Source organism: Myotis daubentonii, chromosome 10, assembly GCF_963259705.1.
Source record: "Myotis daubentonii chromosome 10, mMyoDau2.1, whole genome shotgun sequence".
In the NCBI taxonomy this organism is placed as follows: domain Eukaryota; kingdom Metazoa; phylum Chordata; class Mammalia; order Chiroptera; family Vespertilionidae; genus Myotis; species Myotis daubentonii.
This window is the reverse complement of record NC_081849.1, coordinates 63,915,413-63,942,674: the sequence shown is the minus strand read 5'-3', so window position 1 is coordinate 63,942,674 and position 27,262 is coordinate 63,915,413. Positions and strand designations below refer to the sequence as shown.

The following is a 27,262-nucleotide window of genomic DNA, read 5'->3' as shown; positions in this document are numbered from 1 at the left end:
TCAGGTAGGAATATTCCTACTTTGTCTAGATTGGCACCAGCAAGAGCTTTATATGTATCTCGCATGCGCGAGTCAACATTTATTTTTAAATTGCCAGGGTGCGTCATATGTACCAGCTGGTCGGATGGTTGGATGGACGGTCAGTCACTTAGCCTTTTATATATATAGATTACATAGTTATTTATAATAAAGGACGTTTATAAGGTCAATAAAATGCTTTATGTAATTGGTTAAAATTTGTGTCTCATTTCTATTCATTGAACCGAGTTCATAATAAAAATCAAGTGTTAAAACCAACACACACGCCCAGAGGTCAGCGGTTCAATTCTAGGTCAGGACACATTCCCAGGTGGCAGGCTCCTCCCCCCCAGTAGGGGTGTGTGCAAGAGACAGCTGATCAATGTTTCACTCTCTTTCGCTCTCTCTCCCTCCCCCTTCTTCCTTCCTCTCTTGCTAAAATTCAATAAAAACATATTTTAAAAATAATAATTACATATGCCTTTGGAATAGTGCTGGAGAAGGCCACGACCCTGCTCCCTTGGCACAGCCTGCCCAGTGGTCAGGCCAGGTGGAGAGTGAGGAAACACTGACCCAAAGGGAGGTCTGGCCTCTGCCCTCGGCTCCTGCGTGGTGCCCTCTAGGCCCCTGCAATGTCCTGCCTGAAAGGAGTGTTCTGGCCTTTGGTCACTGGACACCCTGAAGGTGCTTAGGTTATGACCTCTAAAGGAACTGGAGACTAAAGGTGTGAACTTGACCCCAGGAGGAGAGGAGACTAAAGGTCAACTACACAGTAAACACTGAGCCCAATAAAAGCTCTGGACACCAAGGCTGGGTGGGCTCCCTGGTGCACACTGTCACACACAGACGCCAGGAAGGTGGCTCCATCCGAGAGGACAGCAGGAGCTCCGCATCTGGACCCCTCCCCGCCTCTGCCCTACGTGTCTCTTCCTTGGACGGTTCCATTGGTATCCGTTCCCTGTAAAACACCGTAACCGTGGGTGTAATCGCTCTCAGCGGGTTCCCTGAGTTCTTCCTGTGAATTATCTAATCTGAGGGTGCCTGGGGAACCCTGGACCTTGCAACTGGTGTCAGAGGTGAGGGCAGTCGTGTGGGGCCTTGCAAATTGGCCACCTTCACAGAGAAGGTATTTCCGGACCCAGCAGCTCGGCCCCAGTATTGTGTAGAGAGGGCCAGGGAAAGTATACCTGGCCTGGTAAATTGGGGGCCTGACAGGAAAGGGACACAGGTGCCTTCTGCTAAAAGCATCTATACCCTGATCCAAGTGGTGGTTACACAGGTGTAAACACAAGAAAAACTCCACTGAGCTGTACACATAAGATCAGGGCATTTTATGCATTTTACTGGGCATGTGTTAGACCCAATTTTAAAAAGTTAAAAAACAAACAGACATCGCCTTTGAAAATGGGGGAGCCCAGCCTGGAATTAAAGGGTGAAGTGGGCTGGACTATTGAGGAGAACCTGAACACAAGGGAAGGGCTGATGTGAGATCTAGCAAAGAAGTTTGTGGATGGATTCCCTGAAGTGGATTGTTTGGTGCTTTATATTTGGACAAGGGGAACTAAGGGCCATGTGGTGTGTGACTGTGTGTGACTGTGCCTGGGGCAGGGGGGGGGGGGTCTGTTTGTGTGTGTGTGACTGTGCCTGAAGGGTGGGGGGAGGTCTGTGTGCGTGTGTGTGACTGTGGGGGGGGGGGTCTGCATGCATGTGTGTTACTGGGTCTGTGTGCATGTGTGTCTGTGTGGGTGTTGGTATGCGTGTGTGTGACTGTGTGCGCCTGTGTGTGCGTGTGTGTTGGTGTGGGTGTGTGTCTGTGTGCGGCTTTTCAGTTTCATTAGGCTCACCTAATGATGATGTGTGTGGTACACAGGAGGCAAGGTAGGACAAACAGGTACGTCTGAGGGGCGGCCACTCAGCAAAGGGCTGGTGTGGCAATGGACCTACCCTCCTCCTAGTTGAACGGGAGCTCAGGAAGCTGGGACTGGAGGCCTGAGAGGCCAGGCTGGGTTTGGGAAGGGACAGCCTTCCCTGCTCAGGTGGCACCAAGCCAAGAGATCCGAGAGGCGGCAAGCAGGACAAAACTGAAAGTAATGGCAGACAGTCGCCCTGGGCTGTTACCAGAGGTGGGGGAATTCGAGGATGAGGCAACAGAGGAGAAAACCGAGAGAGCGGGCTGGGGGGAGCTGTTCCAGCAAAGGTGGAGGCAGAGTCTGGAGAATTCTGAGTCATGGAAAAGATACTTAAACAAGAGTTTGGGGAGGGGGAGAGCGAGAAACCACTCAGTCCCTGGAACCAAAGAATGAGGGTCGCCGAAACCGGTTTGGCTCAGTGGATAGAGCGTCGGCCTGCGGACTGAAGGGTCCCAGGTTCGATTCCGGTCAAGGGCATGTACCTGGGTTGCGGGCATATCCCCAGTAGGAGATGTGCAGGAGGCAGCTGATCGATGTTTCTCTCTCATCGATGTTTCTAACTATCTCTCCCCCTTCCTCACTGTAAAAAATCAATAAAATATATTTAAAAAAAAAAAGAATGAGGGTCGGGGAGGCACCACTGCTGGCAGGGGCAGGGGGTCGTGCTCAATCCTTAGCCCTCCCCTAGGAAGCCCGACAGGATCTTGACCTTGGCTCTCCACCCCAGAGCTATGGTGAGTGGTGAAGAACCACCCAGCAGCGACACAACACGCACGGATTATTTACTTTCGGATTTGTGGTGACATACCTCTTTCTGTTCTTCTGGAAGCATCTTCAGCATAACAGGATGGATCTGAAAAATAAGATGCCAGCACTCGGTGACGTGGAACCTGGAGCAGAGAGGCCCCTCAGAGCCGCCACCCAAATCCCCCCAGAGCCTGCCCAGCGCAGTCTCTGGAAAGGACACCTCTGCCGCTCTCCCCCCTCTACCCCCGCCCCCCGCCCCGTCTGCTGCTGACCAGGACGTCAGTCCACACTGGGGATGGGGAGTTTGGGACGTGGAAAGTCCAAGGCAGCTGGATGATGACAGGCCCTCAAAGTGGACGGCCAGGCAGAGCCAGGCTGGAGTTGTGGCCTTGGTACTTAGAGGAGGCTGGAGACATGGGGTGCAGAGGGGTCCTGAGAAGGCTGGAGACGTAGGGTGTGGAGGGACCCTAAGGGACAAGGGGAAGCTGACTGGCAGTGAGATGGAGAGATGGAAAAAGATGTCCAAAGAGACCCACATCTGAGAGCAGCCCTGACGGTTCTGCCAGCAACCCAACCTTTCAAGGAACAGGTCATTCCTGTGACACCTAAACTACTCCAGCGTTCAGATAACAGATGGTGTGGCCTCACGAGAGACGAAGGTCAGGACCTGGATTCCGACCTTCCAGTCAGAGTCAGCCTCTCAGCTGATTCCAGGCCCTGCACATCCTGGGTTTGTCTATTGTTCTTTAAACCCCCATTTATTACAAAAGGTCGTTGGAGCTAGCATCTGCTCCCTGCAAAAAAAAAAATTGAAATCCCCAACCCCATGCACGGTCTATATTCTTACAACCGAAAGGTGGCAATGGCTACCTGGTCACTATTTGCCTTTATTTTGATCATAGTACTTAGTCTGACTCCATTGTTCAGATAATTATTATCACCCACAAATATTTCCATCTCTACTAATGGCCCTGGCGCGGTGAGGAACATGAGGAACAGGAGCTCCGGCCTCCAGTCCACGTGGTGCCAGGGAGGCGAAGACCCACAGCAGACGGAGGAAAGGAACTCCCGCGGAGGTGAGAGAAGCCCACCGCGAGCAGCAGGCGGGTTCCCGGGGGAATGGAGCTCCTTCCACCTGAGAGGGCAGGGCCCGCAGAGAAGGCAGGGGAGAATGAGAGAAAGTCGATGTTCACGGAAAGAAGAGGAACAGAGGTGTGATGACGGCATGCACAGAGGATGGAGAAAAGCACAATGGACAATAAAGAGATGGTGACCAGGCCAGATCAGCTGAGGGAAAGGTTCCTGGAGCGTGGAGTGGGCTGAATTGTTGCCACCAAAAAGGTATATCCATGTCCTCTGGGACCTGTGAAAGTGATCGTATTTGGGAAAAGGGTCTTTGCAGCGGGCGGGCTCTAAATCCAACAACAAATGTCCTTATAGAACACCCACACACAGAGGAGACGGCACGTGAAGATGGAGTCAGCGACTGGACTGATGAACACCTGGAGCTACCAGAAGCTGGAAGAGGCGAGGAGGAACCTCCCGCCTAGCCCGTTGAGCATTGACCTGCAGACCAGGAGGTCACAGTTCAATTCCCAGTTGGGGCACATGCTCAGGTTGTGGGCTCGATCCCCAGTGGGGGGCGTGCAGGAGGCAGGTGATCAATGATTCTCTCTTATCATTGATGTTTCTCTCTCTCTCTCCCTCTCCCAAACCAATAAATATATATATATATGTTGTTGTTTTTTTAAAGGATCCTCCCCTAGAACCTATAGAGCAGTGGTTCTCAACCTTCCTAATGCCGCGACCCTTTAATACAGTTCCTTATGTTGTGGTGACCCCCAATCATAAAATTATTTTAATTGCTACTTCATAACTGTAATTTTGCTAGTGTTATGAATCATAATGTAAATATTTGATATGCAGGATGTATTTTCATTGTTACAAATTGAACATAATTAAAGCATAGTGATTAATCACAAAAACAATATGTAATTATATGTGTTTTCCGATGGTCTTAGGCGACCCCTGTGAAAGGGTCGTTCGACCCCCAAAGGGGTCGTGACCCCCAGATTGAGAACCGCTGCTATAGAGGGCGCACATCCTGCCAACACCTTGCTTTCAGATTTCTGGCCTCCAGAATGATGAGAATAAATTTCTGTTGTTTACAGGCACCAAATTTGTGGTAATTTCTCATTGCAGCCACAGGACACAATACAAAGGTTTTTGGCTATCTATATATATAAAAGGCTAATATGCTAAGTGTCCAACCATCTGGGTAATACACCACGTAGCAACACCCAGCTTCCTCTCCCTAGTAACGACTAGCCTCCTTGCAGTTTCTTCAGCCCAGGAACACAACTTGCTTTATAGTCAGGTGCAAATATTTCACATTTAACCAAATGTCTGTGAAGCATTTTCCCATGCCTCATCTCATTTGATCCTCACAGAAGTCCTGGAGTAGGTAGATAGGAGACTCAGTAGAATCCTATTTTCTTTTCATTAGCCGGAAAACGGAGATTTAGAAAGTTTAGAAACTTGGCCCGACTGAAAAGAAGAAATGGTGGGCCTTGAAAATGACTTCAGGTTTTCTCACTGCACAGAATAGTCAAACACTGCTGCAGTTTAATATTTTACCCTTTGTTCTCCCTGCGTGATCTACAATAATAATCCGCTTCGTGTTGATATTTATTATTGCTGTGTTGCTGCACAAAGGAGAGAGCTCAAGTCCATTTTCAACTCAAGCCAGTCTGCTTTCCAACCCTGTCCTTCCATTGCCCAAGGCTGTTGCCATGACTGTGTGATAGGAACCAACGGTTCAGAGTTTGGGTCTTAATTCTCTCCAAAGGGCTTGAGCTTTTTCTACCCTGCTAGGGTGTTGGCCACCCTGAGATGCTACAGACCAAGTCAAATTGTGAAAGTAGGAAGCTGAAAAGTTTAAGCCAGTCCCAAAACATCCCAGAGACCCACACTGCCAACCTTACATATCTTAAATCTGGACAGTGGGATGGATGGCTGGTTAGAGGGAGAAATACTTTCATTTTTTTTACTCCATATATATCCATATTGTTTGAATTTTTCCAGTTCACGCAATTTTATACATTTTGAAGTAACAATTATTTAAAATAAATTAAACACCACAGTTCTATCAGAAGAAATAGTGACTCTAACATAAATCATGGAAGATTTTTACTTCATGTAAAATAAAAAGCAAATTCAGATTCATGAGGAGAGCATAAAATGATGTTTGGTACTGGGCCTTGCCGTGGCAACTACTGATGGGGACAGGAAATTAAATGATAGCACAATAGTGATGAATTGAGATAAAAGGTCAACTGTTATAATTTGGCAAACCAAAACTGCTCACCAGAAATCGCCCCCTGACAAAACTATGCCTTCCTGGTGGGTTGTAAAATTTTAGATTTGTTTAGATTTGCCCAGCCCATGTATCTGGAAGAATTCTTGCCTCACTGGAAGACTTTTAGGCCAATGAGTATGGAAATCTGCCTCCAGGTGACCATCAAAAGGCTGTCCCTAGAGCATTTTATCTCCCACGCACACCTGGATGGGTCACCCACTGCAATCCATTCTCCTTCCCAATTACTTTTCTCCAAGAATTATTAGATCTCACACCATTCCAGTCGACAGGGATGGTTTCTCACACCTGTTGTTCAGGTTGGAGTTGGGTACCCACAGACCACATGTGTGTGAGCACTGGGAAACACAGCAGCTATGGAAACTCCCCCGAGAGACTCAATGTGTGTCTTCACAATCCCATTACCACCAAAAGAGTGTGATTTGCCAAAACCAAAAACTGCCTCCATTCCCACCTCGGAATATTTTTCTTCTATAAAATACAAAATGTCTGTGAAACAAAGTTAAAATTCTATAGAGCAGGGGTCTGCAATGTTTTTCTATAAAGGGCCAGATGGCCAATATTTGAGGCTTGGCAGGTCATATGGTCTCTGTTGAAACTACTCACGTCTGCGGTTTACAGTGAGAAAACGCCCACAGAGGAGTAGTAATCAAATGAACAGGGCTGTGTTCCAGTAAAACTTTATCTACAAAAACAGGTGGCAGTAGTTTGCAGGCCCTACCTATGGAACATGAAATATTGTGCTTTCAATTCTATATATATAAAGCCCCTTATTAGATCAACAGGAAAAACCCCTGCAAAGCTAAACGTGGTCTGAATACTATGGGCGGCCTCCTCTCTGAGAAGCAACCTACTGACAGTGTTTGTAGACTCTGTGTGTGGGTGGAGTGAGAAAGGACTGCATACTTTTCCAATGGTGAAATAAGGAATAACAAGTATGGTTTATATTATTCTTTAAAATGAAAATAAAGGAGAGGTGTTAAGTAGCATAGTTTTGGGTTTTCCTACCATCCCAGGTCAAAGGCTGATTAACCCAACAAGCTTGATAATCATGAAATGAGATCTGAATAGACATCAATGCCACAAGGACATCCTAAACAGAACGAAACTGGTTTTAGCAAAAGTCTGCAGTTACTGACCCACTGTAATATACAATTTCATAAACCAAATAGGCATGTTTTTCTCTATTTCCAACACAGAGGCCAAGAGAAATCTCATGTGCTCCTAGAAAACAATGCGGGTGGATTCATAACTAGCCCCAGGAGAGACAGGGCCTTTCTAAGAGTGAGGAGAGAGAAGGGTATTTTATAAGGAAACTAGAGGCCCGTTGCATGAAGAGATTTGTGCAATAGGCCTTCCCTTCCCCTGGCTGCCGGCACCGATTTTCCTCCGGCACCCGGGACCCAGGCCTTCGCTCCAGCCAGAGCCTTCAGTCTTCGCCACTCCGCCGCTTCGAGCCTATGTATGCAAATTACCCGCCATCTTTGTTGGGTTAATTTGCATACTCTCCTGATTGGCTGGTGAGCATAGCGGAGGGACGGTCAATTTACATGTTTGTCTATTATTAGGTAAGATAACTTGTGTATCTTTTCTTTGCTGTGTCAGAAGGAATAGTCAACTCTTCAACAAAATACTCTTCTCGCTTCTGGAGGTGTGGCCAGGTTCCAAGAGCTTAAGGTGGAGACAGGCTTGAAAGCTGGTGTAAAACATGATAGAATACTCAGAATTGAAGGAAATAAGCCATAGAAAGCAGATGTGGGCGAGAGGAGCTAGCCACCAGACCAGCCAAGCAGGTAATACTGGACTTCCTAACTTGTGCTGTGACATCCTCTCCTCAAAACAATCCTAACTTCAAGATCAAATCTCAAAATATTTTCTACTGTTCCCAAATGGTCTCCTTCCTTTTTTGAGCTATTAAGGTTCTCCTGATTAGTGACTCATCTGGGCTATCCATTTTCCTCTTTTAGAAAAGCAGATAAATCTCAGAAGTTAGGGGAGAGGGTATTACTAATTTAAATATTAATGTGAATTATCCAGTCAAATTGCATTCCTATTAACCTAGAGCTATCTACCTTCAACTACTGACTCCCCTCCCCCAAGCCCTCACCACCTGGAGTTTTGATTAGAATGGGAAAGAGGGAAAATCACTGATACTTGAGTACAGCATTCTTGGCAGGCTGAGGTATCCCTCGGTGCCCAGTCACAGAAAATGCCCTGATCTTTCTTCCCTGTCAACAACTGGAGATGTTTTTCAACTCCCCGTTCACTCTACCCATTTACCTGGTAAGAGGACTTTGCAGAAGTACTACCACCATGACTTCTCATCAAAATGCCACCTGCAAAATGGCATGAAAAGAATAAAATACCTAGAATTAAATTTAATAAAGAAGTGTAAAAATATTACTCTGAAAACTACAAAACATTGTTGAAAGAAATTAAAGATCTAAATAAGTCCTGGCCAGTGTGACTCAGTTGGTTGGAGAATATCCCGTAAACCAAAAGGCTGTGGGTTCAATTCCCAATCAGTGCACATACCTAGGTTGTGGGATCATTCCTGGTGGGGGTGCTTAAAAGAGGCAACCAGTAGATTTTTCTCTTCTCTTTTCCTTCTCCTCCTCCTCCTCCTTCTCCTTCTCCTCTTCCTTGATCTACAGACTTGATGCAATCTCTATCAGAATCCCAGCTGACCTCTTTGTACAAATTGACAAGCTGATTCTAAAATTCATATCTACCTAAAAGCAACCCAGAATAGCCAAAACAATCCTGAAAATGAAGAACAAAGTAGGAGGACTCCCACTTCCTGATTTCAAAACTTACTACAAAGCAACAATACTCAAGACAGTGTGCAATTGGCCTGAGAATAAACAAATAGATCAATAGAACAGAATTGAGAGTCCAGAAATAAGCCCATATCTCTATGGGCAACTGATTTTCAACACAGGTGCCAAAACCATTCAATGGGAAAATAATCGTTTTTTCAATAAATGGTGCTGGGACAAGTGGATAGCCACATGCCAAAGAGTGAAGTTCGACCCCTACCTTATACCATATATGTAAAAGTTAACTCAAAATGAATCGAACACCTAAACATAAAAACAAAAACGATGAAACTCTTAAAAGAATACAGGCCTTTATATTTAGCAAACAATTCTTAGATATGACACCAAAGGCATGAGTAAAAAAAGAAAAAATAGAAAATTAGACTTCATGAAAATTAAAAATTTCGTGTTTCAAAGGATACCATCAAGAATGTGAAAGGACAATGCACAGAATGGGAGTAGATATTTGCAGATCCTATATCTGACAAGAGACCTGACTATAGCCAGGAAAGGTCCTCTGCTTTTAGGTACCCAGTGATTAGACTGAGCCCAGCTGGCAACCCAGCATAACCTCCCCATCTCTAGGCCCTTAACTTAACCACATTTGCAAAGTCCTTTCACCATCTAAGAAAACATGTCCACCGGTTCTGGGGATTAGGGCTCAGGCACCTTTGGGGGCCATTATTCTGCCTACCACAATCTTTGTATATAAACCCTGAACACAGTGGTCTCCTGACAACTATAGAACTGAATCCCCATCATAGTTCATCTGCACCAGCCCCTTCCACTGGCCTCTGATCGTCCTTTGTCCCCAAATTGTCCAAGAGCTCTTTGAAGGACTGTCTCCCCTTTCAATAGTCCTGAATTGTGACAGTGATCGTGCATGGTGGACACATAAAGATGTCTCATAATCTGAGGAAATCAAGCAAAATTTGTTTTATATTTAATTTTCTATTAATTTTTAAAATGTATCACCTATTACAAAATAAAATAATACAAAAGGGTATAAAATAAAAATGCCTCTTTCCTCTACCTCCTAGTCATTTCTTTTATCCTTCCAAAGACATTCTATGCATATGCAAGTATATACACATATTTATTATTTGTCCCCCTCCTTTTCTGTAAATAGTAGTATCACACACAGTCCTTCCTATGCCTCACTCTTTTTTTTAAATATATTTTTTATTGATTTCAGAGAGGAAAGGAGAGGGAGAGAGAGATGGGAACATCAATGATGAGCGAGATCATTGACTGGCTGCCTCCTGCATGCCCCCTACCGGGGATCGAGCCCACAACCCAGGCATGTGCCCTTGACAGGAATCAAACCCGGGACCTTTTAGTCCACAGGCCAATGCTCTATCCCAGCAGTTCTCAACCCGTGGGTCGCGACCCCTTTGGTGGTCGAACGACCCTTTCATAGGGGTCACCTAAAACCATCCTGCATATCAGGTATTTACATGACGATTCATAACAGTAGCAACATTACAGTTATGAAGTAGCAACGAAAGTAATTTTATGGTTGGGTCACAACATGAGGAACTGTATTTAAAGGGCCAGAAGGTTGAGAACCACTGCCACTGAGCCAAACTGGCTAGGGCTCACTCTTAACAATGGAGACTGCTCCACAGCTGTCCACAATGCTCTCGTTCTCTTTTTGTGGCTACGGACTATTCCACGCGGTGCAAACACAACGTAACTCATTCCACCAGCCCCCACAGAGAGACACTCTTTTGCTATCATAAACAGTGCTCATGGATGCCTATAAACTTCTGTAAGTGGTATTTCTGAGTCAAGTAAGACCACATGAATTATTAACTCTGACAGACACTGGCAAGATGCCCCCTGCGGAAAACTAATACGCATTCACCAAGCATGTATGTGTGAGTTCTGTTTGCCCACATCCTTCCTAACATGGATGGGCTTCACATTTTTTTTTATCTTCGCCAATCCCAGATCAGTGAAATTTCATTTAATTGAATTTTTTTTAAATGTGTTGCATGAATTTATTTTATATGGGTTGTCTGTTCATAGCCTTTGACCATTTCCCTACAGAGTTAGGTTCTTTTCCTTATGAGTTGTAGTTCCTTATGCATTAGGGAAATGAATCCTTAATATCTAACATGAAGCGAAAATATATTTTTCCAATTTGTAATCTGTCTTTTGTTCTGCTTTCAGGGCTTTTACTATGCTGACTCTTCTCAAGTAATGAATTTGATCAATCTTTTCCTTATGGCTTCTAGGTTTTGCACCACACTTAGAGCTCCCCTTCCTACTGCAAAGTTACAAAAAATATGCTCCTTTGGACTACTCTAGAGGCCAGTCATCTGTGAGCAGGGAGAAGCTCTCTTCTGTGGTCATGAATTACATCCTAGCCATCATATGCATATCGGCCATTATGTATGCAACCAAGATTTAATTTTTAAGTAACCCCCGACACTGCCTCTCTTAACAAAAGGATGACATCCACATGCATTAAGATCTTAAAGGACGTCTCCAAAGTTATGTGAACAATAACTTTTCTATTAAGACAACACAGTCTTTATTTAAGTGGGTCACACAGTGGTCCAATTAGTGACTCAACCTCAATGCCATGCCAATGTTCTCACCACCTGACAGAAGTCTGTGTTCCTACGGTGTGCCTATATCACCCTACAAAATGTAACTGAAAAGAGATGTATAAAGTACAACATAGGGAATAATATTGTAATAACTGTGTACAGGTGGGTGCTTGAAATATTAGGGGGACCACTTTGGAAAGGAGATGGTTGTCTAATCATTATGCCATACACCTGAAATTAATACAAAATAATATTGAATATCAACTATCGTTGAAAAATAAAATAAAGAAAAGAGAGCCCTAGCTGGTTTGGCTCAGTGGATAGAGCAACGTCTGAAGGGTCCCAGATTCGATTTCAGTCAAGGGCACATGCCCGAGTTGTGGGAGGATCCCCAGTAGGGGGTGTGCAGGAGGCAGCCAATCAATTATTCTCTCTCATCATTGATGTTTTTCTTTCTCCCTCTCCCTGCCTCTCTGAAATCAATAAAAATATATCCAAAAAAAAAAAAAAAAGGAAAGAAAAGAGATATAATGTTCCCAGATTTCAAGACTGGGTCAGTGGCTGGATCAGGAAGGGCAGTGCTTGTCAATGTGGGGAGCGGGGAGAAGGTGAGGTATGCCCAAATCAGGAGGGCTCATTTCAAATGATCACACATACCCAAGTCTTCCCCATCACCCGCACCCCAACAGTCCCACTCCAGGAGTGCTGCGCATGCCCCCTCAGGTGTACTGATAGAAAAATTGACAAAACCATCGTTCCAGCGTCTGTATTTGCACAACCCCTACGAACCACACTCCTCTGCCCTCCAACCAACGCTTTGTCTCTCTTCTGCCCACTCAGTGTCCACGCGCCCTAACCAGGTTAGCGCCACAACTCCCACCACAGGCCTCTTGTTCCTTCTGACCTTCGTCCCACCTCCCACACCCCACCCACCACGGTGGCTCCTTCCCATCCTTCAAGTCTTGGCTTAAATGCCACCTCCTTGAGGGGCCTTCCCTGACCACCCACTAAAGCAAACTCCCCCAGTACGGCTCTAGCTACCCTTTTATTTTCTCCTTAGATGTGATCATAGTTTTGTTTGTTTGTTTGTTTTTATCCTCACTTGAGGATATTTTCTCTGTTGATTTTATTTTAGAGAGAGTGGCGGGGGGAGGTAGAAGGGGGAGTGAAACAGTGACATGAGCGGGACACATCGATTGGTTGCCCCCTGCACACTCTGATGGGGGAGGGGATAGCAAGGGGGGGAGAGGATAAAACCTGCAACTGAGGTATGTGCCCCTGACTGGGAATCAAACCCAAGGCCCTTCAGTCCGTGGGCCAATGCTCTAACCACTGAGAAAAACAGGCCAGGGCGGTTCTTATTATTTTGTTCATCTATTTTCTTGTTTATCGTCTGTCTTCTCAAAAGTCCTATGAGGGCAGGGACCTAGTCCAAGTCATTATTCTTTATAACTCTAGCACTTAGCAGAGTGCCTGGCAGATAGCAGGTGCTCAATAAATACTGGGTCCATTAAATTTGATTGGATTAACCCCAGCCATTTTTCTCCATTTCTGCAGCACCATCAAGTTTCTAAGCAGCCAAGCCACATGGGCTGGGAGGATGGGCACAAGACCAACACCGGCCTCCCCTGCCAGCCCACCTCCTCCCACTCATGGTTAACCACGTGCCAGTGAAAAAAAAAAAAAAAAAGAAAGCTTTTTAGCCAGTAAGAACCCAGAGTGGAATGTCTTGAAGGCCACATATCCTCCTCTATTGTTTTCTATCTTTCCTCCTGACTTAACTCCACTGCATTGTGGAGGATGAGATTGGGGGAACAGTGTTAAAATTACACCATTAATAATCAAAAATAGCAATCAAACTAAAAATAACTGATTGTTGTCTACATGTCAGACACTGTGTGAAGCTTGCAATATGAATAATCACATCTAATCCTCAAGAAAGCCCCAAAACCACGTCTTATTATCCCAGTTTTACAAATACAGAAACAGTGCCCAAGGTCATACAGCTGGTTAAGTGAAGGAGCCAGGATCTGAACTCAGGAAAGCCATCACTCTTCTTTTTTCCCCATTTATCTGGGGGGGGGGGGGGCGCTTGTTGCTCTAACCATCCATGCACTCATTGGTTGGTTCCTGTATGTGCCCTGGCAGGGATCAAACCCGCAGTCATGGTGTATTGGCACAATGCTCTAACCAACTGAACCTATCCATCCAGGGCAGCCCTTACTCTTAGTAACCACAAGTACCACCACCACCTAACACCTAACACGGCATCCTCCTCAGAAATAAATACTTAAAAGATAGCACTTAGTGGAGAATACCAAGCTACAAATTGAATTACTAATGTCTCGAATGCCTTAGTGATGTGAAGTTGGGGTAGAGTTCTGCCCTTCTTATGAACCTGGGAACCAACAGCCAAAGATCTGGAAATGACCTCTCATCCTTGGAAAGGAGGTAATACCGGAGAAAGTGTAGTAAAGAACTGATGTGGCTCAGTGGTTGAGCATCAACCTTTGAACCAGGAGGTCACAATTCAATTCCTGGTCAAGGGCACATGCCTGGGGTTGCAGGCTAGATCCCCAGTAGGGAACGTGCAGGAGGCAGCTGATCAATTATTCCCATCTTTGATGTTTCTATCTCTCTCTCCCTCTCCTTTTCTCTCTGAAATCAATAACAATATTTTTAAAGAACTGTTTAAAAATAATAATAAATAAAAAGAACTATTTAGGTTCTTTAGCTATAAAGGATAACTAATGAATAACTAGACAATAATGACAAATCTATTCAGTAAGTAATCATCATTCCAGGTTTGGTCCTGGGAGGGGTACTGTTTTAACTCCGTGAGTTCCAAGACCTACAGATGTCCAGATGCAGATATGAAGCACATTCACTTGCAATGCAAAGCCCCCTGTGTGTGTCAAAGGAAATAACGGGAAATAAGGAGAACGGAGAGGGACGGGTTTCATGGGAGAGGGAGGGTTAAATGAGGCTTCGGGGCTTGTGTTAGGGCACGCGGGGTGAGTAAGAAGGAATACCACTTTCAGGCGATGGAGGGGCCCAAGCCTCCAGGAGTAGAGGGCCTGTGTTGCAGACTATTGCAAGGAAGTAATACTGCAAGAAGGTAATTTGGGGGACAGTGAAACTACTCTGTGGATATTATAATGGTGGACACATGTCATACGTTTGTCAAAACCCACAGAGTGTACAACACAATGAGTGAACCTTATTGTGATGTAAAGTGTGGACTTTGGAGGATGATGATACGTCAATGTAGGTTCACTGGTTGTAATAATATATGTACTGCTCTACTGCTGAGGCTGATAATGGGGGAGGGACGCAGGTAGTAGATAAGATCTCCCCTCCCTGTACTTTCCCTTAATTTTGCTGTGAACCTAAAACTGCTCAAGTCTATTTAAATATCACACACACACACACACACACACACACACATAAAGAAGAACTTGGACACAGCACAAGGGTGAAAAGGGCATCAAGGATGACTCACCAACGGGTGACTGGAAGAAGAATGGTGCCACTGGCAGAGGAGGAAGTTGGAAAGGGGGCTGTTCATTAGAGGTAAGAAGGAAAGAAGATGAGCTCAGCTCGGAACAAGGTGGGATGGTATTGGACATCCACACAGAACAGTCTTCAGGCATTTGGACAGCAGTTTGGGGCTGAGATAAGAAAAGGGTCCAGGCGCCAGGCCGGAGTGGCTCCATCGGTTGAGCATCCTCCTGTGCACCCAAAGGTTGCCGGTTTGATTCCCAGTCAGGGCGCATGCCTGGATTGCGGGTTAGATCCCTGGTTGGTGTGCGTGGGGAGGGCAGCCAATGGTTGTTTCTCTCTCATTCACATGGTTATTTCTCTTTCACATTGATATCTCTCTCTCTCTCTCTCTCTCTCTCTCTCTCTCTCTCTCTCTTCCTTCTCTCTAAGCATGTCCTGGGGTGAGGATTTAAAAAAATAAAAAGGGTATGCAAATTAGAGACAAAAGTCAGCATTAAATGTTCCTCTTTTCCACTGAGTGATAAATGCTGTTTCGAAAAGGAAGAGCATTGTGACACTCTGGAAATAACGATCTTCCACAAAGTCCAGAGTGGCAGCCTCCGTCGCAAAGAGCTGCCGCTGGGGAGGCAATTTTGGTTTCTGTGAGGACAGCAACACCAGGGCGCGTACTCACGGGTCAAGTTCAGGTCTTCCCAAAGTGACAACCCGTCCAGACATGGAGAACGGGCAAGTGGTCTGAGGAGCAAGCCGCAAGCAGATTTCAGTTTTGAGTAAGATTTTCATTTTGAGAAGGAGCAGGAAGGACACTATGACTGAGAAAGGCAGTAGATTCGTCCCACGCTAAACGGCCTCACCGTGAATTCTTATTCTGCCCTTCGCCAAGGGGAGTCAACTGCTCTGTGCCTCAGTTGCCCCATGAATGAAAAGGGGGTAACTGCCTGCTTCATGGATCTGCTCAGCAAAGATGAAGGTGTGTGCCTGGAGCTCACTGTCAGCGATGGTTACTCTCTATTATCCTTTCTAGACTTTTCCAAACCCCAGAGGGGAAAACTACTGAGGTCTCTTCCTTAGGATCCCAGAGCACTAATTCCTTTAAATAAAAATTCTCTCCAAGTATGTTTGTCAGATGGGATTGTGATGTTTACAGAAGCAGAACATTTTAAACCTTGACGCTCTGAAACCCAGCCCATGCATAGGAAACACACTTTCCGCCGCAGCAAATCATTTACGTCCACGGCCTGGCCTTGGCCCAAGAAGGCTACGCTAAGACATGAAGAAAGTCCTTTTAAAAGTAGGTAAAATGCCAAAGTTATTATTCCTTCAACCATTTGCCTGAAGTACTGCCTGTAATCCAAGGGCATTTGACACGTGTTATCTGCAGACTGTTTGGCAAACTTCTCCCAAAACAGGTCATAGTTTCCCAATGCTTTTCAACCATCAGGAAAATGAGCTGACTAGGAAAAGCCAGCATCTGGTCTGTACCTTGTAAATCATTAAGTTGATTTCCTGAGTTTTCATGTGTGTTTGGGCAGAAGGAGACGAGATCTCAGGTTCTGAGCATCCATAAATAGCTGTTTAACAGGCTCCGGTCTCCTACTCCGAGACACCGGAACCCAGAGCTATGGTGACACTCCCCAACCCCCAAACCCCCCAAGCAGTGACCTGGGGTGTCGTGGAAACAACTGCCTTCTCCCAGCCCTTCCAAATGCCTCTGTACAATAAGAAGAGCTGCTATGTCAGTAAGAAAAGAGAAGTTAATCATCGGTAATAGCAAACCCTTTTTTGTGTGTGTGTCTTTATAATTTCTAAGGAGCGTAAATTCCCTACATACAAAGCCCCTTGTTCTGCTCTGCACTTTGGACCCTTTGGGTTGTAAGTCTGAGAGAGGAGCTGGGAATATCCACAGCCATGGAGGGAAAAGACTCAGGAGCCTCTGGGAGAAACAGGGCTGTGGCAGAGAGAGGGACCCAGAAGACCCATGAGATGGTAGATCACTTATGTCATTTTTTATCATAGGCATGCTTAAGTATTTTTTTTTTTTGGTGCCCTTTTACTGGGAATTGAACTTGAGACCCTTCGGTCCACAGGCCAATGCTCTGAACAACCGGACAGGGCACCATTTTTCTTTTCTTTTCTTTTCTTTTCTTTTTTTTTTTTTAGTACTACATACTTATTATTCTTTTTTTTTTTAAATATATTTTATTGATTTTTTACAGAGAGGAAGGGAGAGGGATAGAGAGTTAGAAACATCTGTGAGAGAGAAACATCGATCAGCTGCCTCCCGCACACTCCCCACTGGATATGTGCCTGCAACCAAGGTATATGCCCTTGACCGGAATCGAACCCAGGATCCTTGAGTTCCCAGGCCGATGCTCTATCCACTGAGCCAAACTGGTTAGAGCCATACTTATTATTCTTAAAAATAAGAGGTTTATTATTTTAGTACTTTTTCTGTAAGTTTAAACTTATTTCAAAATTTAAAAGTTTAAAAGAAATAGGCTTCTATTGATGAAATCCTCCATGTTACCATTCCCTTCCTAATCCCACTCTCCAAAAGGCAACAACTATCTATAACTAGGACTATATCCTTTCAGAAATAATATTTTTTTTAAAAATGAGATCATACTATACCTATTGTTCTGCACGATGCTTTCATTACTTAAATATATAATGGATATTCTCCATATCAGCTCGTTTATAGCAACGTCCTCCTTTACCAAGCAGGCAAGTATTTCTGAGGGATAAAGTCCTAGAAATGGAACTGATGCATCAGAAAGAATGCAAAGTTTTTAATGTCCTAAACACTGCCAAAGTACCTTTCCAAAAGGTTGTACCAATTTAGACTCCCCACAAAAGTATATGGTGACAATCTATTTTCCCACACCCTGACCAACACTGGATGTGATCAACCTAAGCAAAATTGGTATCTTTGTTGTTTTTAATCCACACTTATCTGATTATTAATCAGGTTTAACATTTTAATATTCACATGTGAATGACCTATTAATAGCCTTGGCCTGTATTTCTATTGGATTTTTATCTATTGATTCCTCTAAGAGTCCCACTATACCTATTGCAACTATTTGCTTTACTACTTTGTCATCTGCCTTTTAACTTTATGACAGCTTTTTCCTTAGAGAAGTATGCTTCCTGAAGTTAGACCACTTTTTTCCTTTAGAGTTTCTGAGTTTTATTAAATTTGGTGAGGCCTTTCCTCCTCAGGTTATTTTTTTAAATCATCTTACATATGTATATGAGCATTTTAGTATCTATAATTTTAGTTTTGACATTTAATCTTTAATCTAAATGGAATTTACTTGTGTGAATGGTGTGAGGCATATCTCATTTTTCCCTAAATAGACAGCCAACTATCCCAAAGTCTTTACTACAGTCATTTTCATCATACACTCAATTCCTACCTTTACAATAGAACTGTTCTGGACTTCCTATTCCTGGTCCTACATGACATATTTTGATGTCTGGCTGAACAATACATTAAAAAATGTACTGCCTATTAGTACAGATCTATTTTTCCAGGTGAATTTGATCCGTTTGTAAAAATCAAATGAAGTTGAAAGGCCAGCCTAAACTAACACTTAAAGGTCTCACAACCTATTAGTCTTATTTAGTCATTAGAGCATCAATCTCTGGCCTGGAGGGCTGCTTTAGCTCACTGAAGAGTCAGAGAAAAGGGGGCCCTGGAGACAAAGTCAGGGGTACGTCCAGGACAAACTGGCTGCTGCCCACTGCTCCGTGGCTGCAAGTCTCATGGGGGCCCTTAGAACTTAGAGAGAGCCCTAGCCTGTGTGGCTTAGTTGGTTGGGCATCGTCCTGTGCACTGAAAGGTTACCAGGTTCGATTCCTGTCCGGGCACATGCCCAGGTTTCAGGCTCAATCCCCACGAGGAAGCATGCCGAGGCATCCGATCAATCAATGTGTTGCTCTCATATTGATGTCTCTCTCTCTCTCTCTCTCTCTCTCTCTCTCTCTCTCTCTCTCTCTCTCCCCTCCCCCCTTCCTCTCTCTCTAAAAATCAATACAAATAATTTTAAAAAAAACTTAGGGAAGAAAGGTAAAGGTAAAGATATAGGCCTGGGGAAGAAAGGCATGGGCATGCTCCAGAGAGCCTACCCTACCACAAGCTTTTAAAAATAACAGAGCACGCTTAATTCATATTTGACAAAGGAGGCAAGAGCATATAATGGAGTCAAGACAGTGTCTTCAATAAATGGTGTTGGGAAAATTGGTCAGATACATGCAAAAAAATGAAACTAGACCACCAACTTACACCATACACAAAAATAAACTCGAAATGGATAAAGAACTTAAACGTAAGACTGGAAACCATAAAAATCTTAGAAGAACCCACAGGCAGCAAAATATCAGACATATGTCATAGCAATATCGTCACCAATACAGCTACTAGGACAATAGAAACTAAGGAGAAAATAAACAAATGACTACATCAAAATAAAAAGCTTCTGCACAGCAAAAGAAACCATCAACAAAACAAGAAAACCCACTGCATGGGAGAACATATTTGCTAATGTTATATCCAATAAGGGTCTAATCTTCAAAATTTATAAGGAACTCATACAGCTTAACAAAAGGAAGATAAACAATCTAATTTAAAAAAAATGGGCAATGGAGCCCTACCTGCTTTGGCTCAGTGGATAGAGTGTCACCTATGGACTGAAGGGTCCCAGGTTCAATTCATGGTCAAGGGCACATGCCCAGGTTGCAGGCTCGATCCCCAGTGGGGGCCTGCAGGAGGCAGCCGATCAATGATTCTCTCTCATCATTGATGTATCTATCTCTCTTTCCCGCTCCCTTCCTCTCTGAAATCAATAAAAATATATTTTTTTAAAAAAAGAGTTGACCTTGAGCCCAGCCAGTGTTGCTCAGTGGTTGGGCCTCGGCCTAGGAACCAGAAGACCACAGTTCAATCCCGGTCAGGGCACATACCAGGGTTTCGGGTTCCATCCCCAATAAGGGGTTTGCAGGAAGTAGCTGGTCAATGTCTCTCTCTCTCTCTCATCAATGTTTCTCTCTCTAAAAAGAAAAAAATCAACAATAACATATTCAGAAAAAGAGCTGCCCTTGACTGAGGCCTGGCTAAGCCCTTTACCCACACTCACAGAGAATGGCTCAGAGTACCCACTGGAGGACCAGGCTGCCTAGTGCAAATCTTGGCTCCATCATTTACTACTTGTCTGACCTGGGCTCTGTGCCTCAGTTTCTTCACTTGTAAAATAAAGGTAGAGAGGCCAAAAACAGTACTTACCTCAAGGATTGTTACTATAGAGGTAGTTGAAACAGGGTCTGGCTGTTATAGAAATCTGGGACACATGTGTTGCGTGGTTAAAATTGTGAGCTGAAGAGTGTAGGGAAGTTATAAATATCATGATGCCTTAGTTTCCCCAGTTTAATATAGAATCTGCTTCATAAATTGGTTGTGAGGATTAATGAGACTGCCACATAAAAACTCTTCTCATAATCCCTAGCATATCACAAATGCTCAATAAATTTCAGCTATTATGAGTAACAATTCTGGGCGCAAGGATTATCATTACCTTAATGTAGTTCTGAATAAAATATAAACCAGACTTAGGTTAAGTGCCCCCCTGATTGCACCTCAGCTAGCAAATGGTTGTGCCAAGATTTCATCTCTGATGATTCTGAAAGCAGAAGTTGTAACCACTACCATGCACAGCCTCTTGTTTGAACAGAGCTTAGAGAACAAATAAAGGTGACTATTACCTCCTGGATTACTAAGAGAAAGAAAGAAAGAGATTGTGGTAACAGTTCAAACTTTGGGGTATTCTCCAAGGAGGTCAACCATGACTTTGAGCCAAAGCCTTTCTTTGCCATTCTTAGAAATGACAGACTGCTTCCCTGGCCGGGTAGCTCAGTTGGTTAGAGCATCATCCCAATAAGCCAAGGTTGAAGTTCAATCTCAGATCAGGACACATACAAAAGCAACCAATGAATGCATAAATAAGTGGAACAACAAAATGATGCTTCCCCCGCCCCCCTTTCTCTCTCTCTAAAAAAAGTCAATAAATTCTAAAGGAAAGATGCCAAACCAGCATGGCTCAGTGGCTAAGCTTTGACCTATGACCCAGGAGGTCGCAGTTTGATTTCCAGTGAGGGCGCATGCCTGGGTTTCGGGCTCCATCCCCAGTGGGGGGGCATGCAGAAGGCACCCAATCAATGATTCTCTCTCATCATTGATATCTCTCTCTCTCTCCTTCTCCCTCTCCCTCTCCCTTCCTCTCTAAAATCAATAAAAATATTTTTAGGAGAAACCGAGATGGCAGCATAGGTAAACACCAGAAATTGCTGCCTCCCACAACAACTTCAAAAATACAATGAAAAGACAAAACGGACATCATCCAGAACTACAGGAAGGCAGGCTGAGTGGAAACTCTACAACTAGAAGGAAACAGAAAAGCACACTGAGACTCAGAGGAGCTGCAGAAGTCAAGTGCAGAGGTACGGAGGCGCACGTGGAAAGGGCTGGCAGCTGAGGACGCGGCTGTCTTTTTGAATCGGGAGGGAGTCACAAGCCCACGACTGCTCTGAACTCCAGTTCCAGGAAGTCTCTGGGGACCCAGACTCATACAGGGAGAAACTGGACTGTCTGGCAGCAGGCAGAACTCGGAACTTGAGGGCGTCTTTACCTCAAAGGTGCTTGCAGCGATTACCTAGGGACACTGACAGGCAGGGACTCTTAGGGCAGGGCTGAGGATCAGCCATAGCTGTTTGCTCCGCCCTGTTGATTCCCTGAGACCCCGCCCCACCCAAGCTGCAGCAGAGGCTTTTGCATATGAATGCTCTGGCTCTTTGCAATCTGAAAATTACCTAACAAACTGCAGCTGGGCCAAACAGACCCAGAACTTCCAAGAGAAGGCCCAAGACCCCACAGCAGCTTGCATTGCTTCACAGCTAGGCCTCATCTAGGCACCTCCAAACCCCAAACAAGGAAGGGGAATCTGCAGATCTCTTCATAGCTCCTGCTGGGTAGCCTCAGGCAGAGGCTAAATTAGCACCTCCTTAGATCCAAGAGCCAGTGTACCCAGTGGTCAGAGGGGGACCATCCAGATTACAACTCCTCAGATCCATAAGGGACACACTCAGGGGGCAGACTCAGTGAGCACCAAAGCTCCACTGAAGCAAGTCTTGCCCCAGAAGGGTGTCTCCAGCTCAGAAGTTCTCCCACTGCAGACACAGCTGATTCTCACAGCCAATTGGCCTGGAGGTCAATTCGTCCCAGTGATACCTACAACAATCAAAGCTTAACAACAACAAGACTGTGCACAAAGCCCACAAAGGGGTGCACCAAGAGTGTCCACCTCAGGTAATTGCGGAGGCTGAGCAACTGGGCCCTACAGGACACCTAGCACACAAAGCCACTCTACCAACACAGGGAAGCATAAAAAATGCAGAGACAAAGAAACAGGTCACAAATGACAGAAATGGAGGAAAGCAAACTCCTGAATATAGAGTTCAAAACCACACTTTTAAGGTTTTTCAAGAATTTTCTAGAAACCGCCGATAAATTTAGTAAGAACCTGGAGGATATGAAAAAACACCAACTAGAAATTAAGCATACACTGACTGAAATAAAGAATAATATACAGAGATCCAACAGCAAACAAGAGGATCCCAAGAATCAAGTCAAAGATTTGAAATATGAAGAAGTGAAAAATACCCAACCAGAAAAGCAAAAAGAAAAAAGAATCCAAAAATATGAAGATAGTGTAAGGAGCCTCTGGGACAGCTTCAAGCTCACCAACATCTGAATTATAGGGGTGCCAGAAGAAGAGAGAGAGCAAGATATTGAAAACCTAATTGAAGAAATAATGACAGAAAAAAAAAATGAGAGAAAACTTCCCCTACCTGGTGAAAGAAATAGACTTACAAGTCCAGGAAGTGCAGAGAACCCCAAACAAAAGGAATCCAAAGAGGACCACACCAAGACACATCATAATTAAAATGCCAAGAGCAAAAGACAAAGAGAATCCTAAAAGCAGCAAAAGAAAGACAGGCAGTTACCTACAAGGGAGTACCCATACGACTGTCAGCTGATTTCTCAACAGAAACTTTGTAGGCCAGAAGGGGGTGGCAAGAAATATTCAAAGTGATGAATGCCAAGAATCTACAACCAAGATTACTTTATCTAGCAAAGTTATCATTCAGAATTGAAGGTCAGATAAAGAGCTTCACAGATAAGGAAAAGCTAAAGGAGTTCATCACCATCAAACCAGTATTATATGAAATGCCGAAAGGTATCCTTTAAGAAGAGGAAGAAGAAGAAAGAGGTAAAGATACAAATTATGAACAACAAATACACATCTATCAACAAGTGAATCTAAAAATCAAGTGAATAAATAATCTTGTGAACAGAATAAACTGATTATAATAGAATCAGGGGCATAGAAAGGGAGTGGACTGACTATTCTTGGGGGGAAAGGGGTGTTAGGGATGCGGGAAGAGACTGGACAAAAATCGTGCACCTATGGATGAGGACAGTGGGGGGGGGGGGTGAGGGTGGAGGGTGGCATGGGAACCAGGTGGAGGGGAGCTATGGGGGGAAAAAAGAGGAACAACTGTAATAATCTGAACAATAAAGATTTAATCAAAATAAAAATAAAAATAAATAAATAAAATAAAAAATAAAAATCAAGTGAATAAAAAATCTGATGAACAGAGTAAACTGGTGATTATAATAGAACCAGGGGCATGGAAAGGGAGTGGACTGACAATTCTTGGGGGGAAAGGGGCGTGGGGTTGCAGAAAGAGACTGGACAAAAATCGTACACCTATGGATGAGGACAGTGGGAGGGGTAAGGGCAGAGGGTGGGGTGGGAACTGGGTGGAGGAGAGCTATGGAGGGAAAAAAGAGGAACAACTGTAATAATCTGAACAATAATGATTTAATTTTAAAAAATAAATAAAAATATTTTTAAATAAATAAATAGAAAAGAAATGAAAGATTTCAAGGTAGGACCTAGCTCTCAGCCAGTTCTAAGCTCTTCACAAGTGGTTGTTAAACCACAGCCCCAAAAATAAACAAAAGTAAATAAATAAAAAGCCATTTCTCAAAATAGCTTACCTAACTAACCAAGTGAACCCTTCAAAAACGAAAGTAGAAATCTTAAGACTGAGGAAAGATATCAAGAGTGCCCGAAAGTCACGTCCCACCGCTGCTATGAAACACAAATGTTAGTCTTTAATTCAGACGCTTTTATTTGGAAAAAGAATGAAGGTGTTTATTTCCATTTTCCAGATACCAAGCTCCAGGAAGCCTTCCCATAAGTAAAACAAGAGGAAGTTCGCACCACAGCCCGTCGTGGTGGGGAGAGAAGCGGAGAGTGTCAGTCAAGAGAGCCCTGGCTGTCACCCCAATAAATTCAATAAAAGGGGGGAGGAGAGAGGTCCCTGGTGAGGAGCAGTGTCACCTGAACCAGTCCCCACTCTTCCAACACCGCTTTCCTCACCTCAGTGAAACAGTAACCTTGACAATGAGAAGGAAACAGACGGTCAGAAGAAACAGCATGATCCGGTAAAATACAAGTCAGTGCTAATCACGTGACTTCACATCTTCCTATATTTATTTCTTTATTCAAAACAGCCCATGCCTTCAAAAAAAAAAAAAAAGCCTTAGGAACAGGCATCATTGGAAGTAATGGCAGAAGTAGCAGGAGCACCTCACTTCATCTCTATTCTCAGACTGAGGAGACCCAGCTAAGCTTGGTCAGTGGATGGAGAAGTCAGTCCTCACTAGTGGCACCCACATCACCCCCTCTGACCCAGGGGAATAAAGGGAGATTAGACACCCCACGTTTACACCCACCCCTCGCCCCCAGGTGGGGAGAACCCTGCAGCAGGAGTCAGCAGCCCATGGGAACCTAGGCCTGCTCTACTCGGGTCTGGCTGAAGGACTGCCCTCCCAGGGCCTTCTGTACCCCTCCTTCAAAGGAAAGGTTAGAATGAAATCACATGAAATCTCCTGCCTGCTCTAACTTTTGACTTCCATGAGTCTTACATGTAAACATGTCTTGCCCAAATAAAAGCCCTTCATTTTGTGAAAGAAAGAGACAACAGGCCCCAAATGGAGTCACTTAGGCTAAGCTCCACATCACCAAACCAAGATAATTCCTAATTTAATTACCGTTCTGCCTCTACCGGGAGTAAAACCTTTAATCAGTCAATCTGCAATTCCCTGGTCAGTACTGGTGAGGTAACCTGCTGGACAGACCCCTGCCTTCCCCTAAGGAAGGTGACCTCCCACAACCAATCCGATGTTTGCTGGCATCACTTCCAGGTCCGCTCCCTTGTGCCTATGAAAGTCTTCCATCTTGTACGGCTCCTGGGAGCGCCTTTCTACCCGCTACCTGTCCGATTCATGAATCACTGAATAAAGTCAGTATCTTTAAAATGTACTCGGTTGAATTTTTTTGAAAAAAAACACTTTCAAGCCCCATGTTGCTCTGAATCCCGTGACCACTCCCGTCAACAACCTGTGCCTAACCTTAACATAAGCATGAGGCATCAGAACTGCAAACCAGGCTGTTGCTCGCCGGAGGCACCAAACCTGGTACTCGGGGTCAACGTGGATTCTCTCAATCCTACCATCCCACGGGGGGGGGGGGGGGGGGGAAGCAAAAACAAAAACCAAGCCTGCTATCCTTCCCAATGCCCAAACCCAAAGCTTCCCTTTCATGAATTAAAATAATACCCACCCACCCCGGCCTGGTGCAAGGTGCCACAGCACTTCATCTGGCATCCAGGTTTGCAGCTCTGCCCCACCCGCTCTTCTAGCGGAGAAGCCCTGGGTCCGGCCTCCCGCGCCCTCCCCCGGCGGACCACCGCGTCTTCCTCCCCCTCCTCACCTCCCCCGCCACCACCACCCCCGCACAGCTCAGCTGGGGAGCAGGCTGCTCCCCGCTCCAAACCCAGGAGACCCAAACCCTTCCCAGCCCGCGGGGAGCGGCACCTGGCGCACCGGGAAGGGCCCACGCCTCTGGAAAGGCGAGGGCGGTCGACTCGCCCCCCGGCCGTGGTCCCAACCCCGGCGGCGGCGGCGCTGGCGAGGCCCCCGGCAGGTGCCCTGTCACTTACCCGCGGCGGCTCCAGGCGGCCGCGCGGGGAGGCCGGCGCGCAGCGGAGTTTGCTGACTCAAAGGCGCGGCAGCGGCGGCGAACGCCCAGGAGCGCACGCGAGCGCAGCCCCGCGCTCCCCGCGCCCGCGCGCAGCCCCGCCGCCGGGCCACTGGCTTCCGCTGTCCGGGCCGCGGCCCCGCGCCGCCCAGACCAGGTGCGGCTCCGCGTCGCCGGCTGCGCTCCGCCCTCCCGCCCGCCCGCCCGCGGGAGACCAGGCGGCCCCGCGGCCCGCTGGGCTGCGGCGAGCGGTGCAGCCGCGGGGGGGCGCCGGCGCGCCGGAGCCTGGATTCTGCCTCCCGGGCTCCTGAAGTCAGACGAGGGAGGAAATACTTGAGGCAATGGCCTCACACTGGATAGCCACCTGGAGCTTGCTACCCTCGTCCCTTACTTAGGGGTAGGATTGATGAATGGGGAGAGGGATAGGTAGATTATGTGATAAACAAAAAGGATAGAACGCTAACCGTGGGATCTAGATGGAGGGCATACGGGAGTGTACCATAGTCTTTCAACTTTTCCATATGTTTAAGACCTTTCATAATAAAACTTTTGGAGGAAAAAACTGAGATCTGTCAATCATTTCCCAAATGGTACCTTGGGCTGCGTCTGACCACTTGTTTGCATGGAAAATAAATGACTATGTTACTAGTTTATGTATTTAATATATATACCCTTTATCATTATTTTAGAATGCACTCTTTTTACTTTAATAAAAAAAAAAAAGTTTGCTGCCGGGCTGGCGTGGCTCAGTGGTTTGAGCGTTTCCGTGAATCAGGAGGTCACCGGTTCAACTCCTGGTCAGGACACATGCTGGGGGGTTACTGGCTAGTAGTCCCCAGTGTGGGGTGTGCAGGAGGCAGCGATAATGATTCTCTCTCATCACTGATGTTTCTATCTCTCTCCTCCTCTCCCTTCCTCTCTGAAATCAATAAATACCTATATATTTTTTTAAAAGTTTGCTGTAAAACTATGCCGTGTTGCCTGCAGCAGCCTCATGCATCCGATTGCATCATTTTATCTTGTGCTGGATTTAATCTCCTGTTGTTTTGTACAGTAACATGCAATACAGGCCTGTAACCTTGGAGCTATAGGATACATCATATAGCCCAGAAGTGTAGTAGGTTTTACCATCTAGCTTTGTACACTATGACATTTGCACAACGAT

General features: G+C 45.3%; 1 protein-coding gene across 5 annotated transcripts in view; it reads right to left on the bottom strand.

Moving 5' to 3' along the window:
* Positions 1–26,286, bottom strand: part of SNX10 (sorting nexin 10) — a 53,694-nt gene extending 27,408 nt beyond the window's left edge. Inside the window, exons 1-3 of one of the 5 annotated variants that reach the window (XM_059712613.1) lie at positions 26,060–26,286; positions 8,332–8,387; positions 2,737–2,781 (exon numbers count right to left, since the gene is read on the bottom strand). In XM_059712613.1, coding sequence (XP_059568596.1) covers positions 2,737–2,781; positions 8,332–8,376 — 90 coding nt within the window. In that variant the 5' untranslated portion in view covers positions 8,377–8,387; positions 26,060–26,286. The remainder of the gene's footprint in view (positions 1–2,736; positions 2,782–8,331; positions 8,388–26,059) is intronic. The other 4 variants (XM_059712615.1, XM_059712614.1, XM_059712616.1 and 1 more) reach the window with 4 other exon arrangements.
* Between the last annotated feature and the right edge of the window lie 976 nt (positions 26,287–27,262).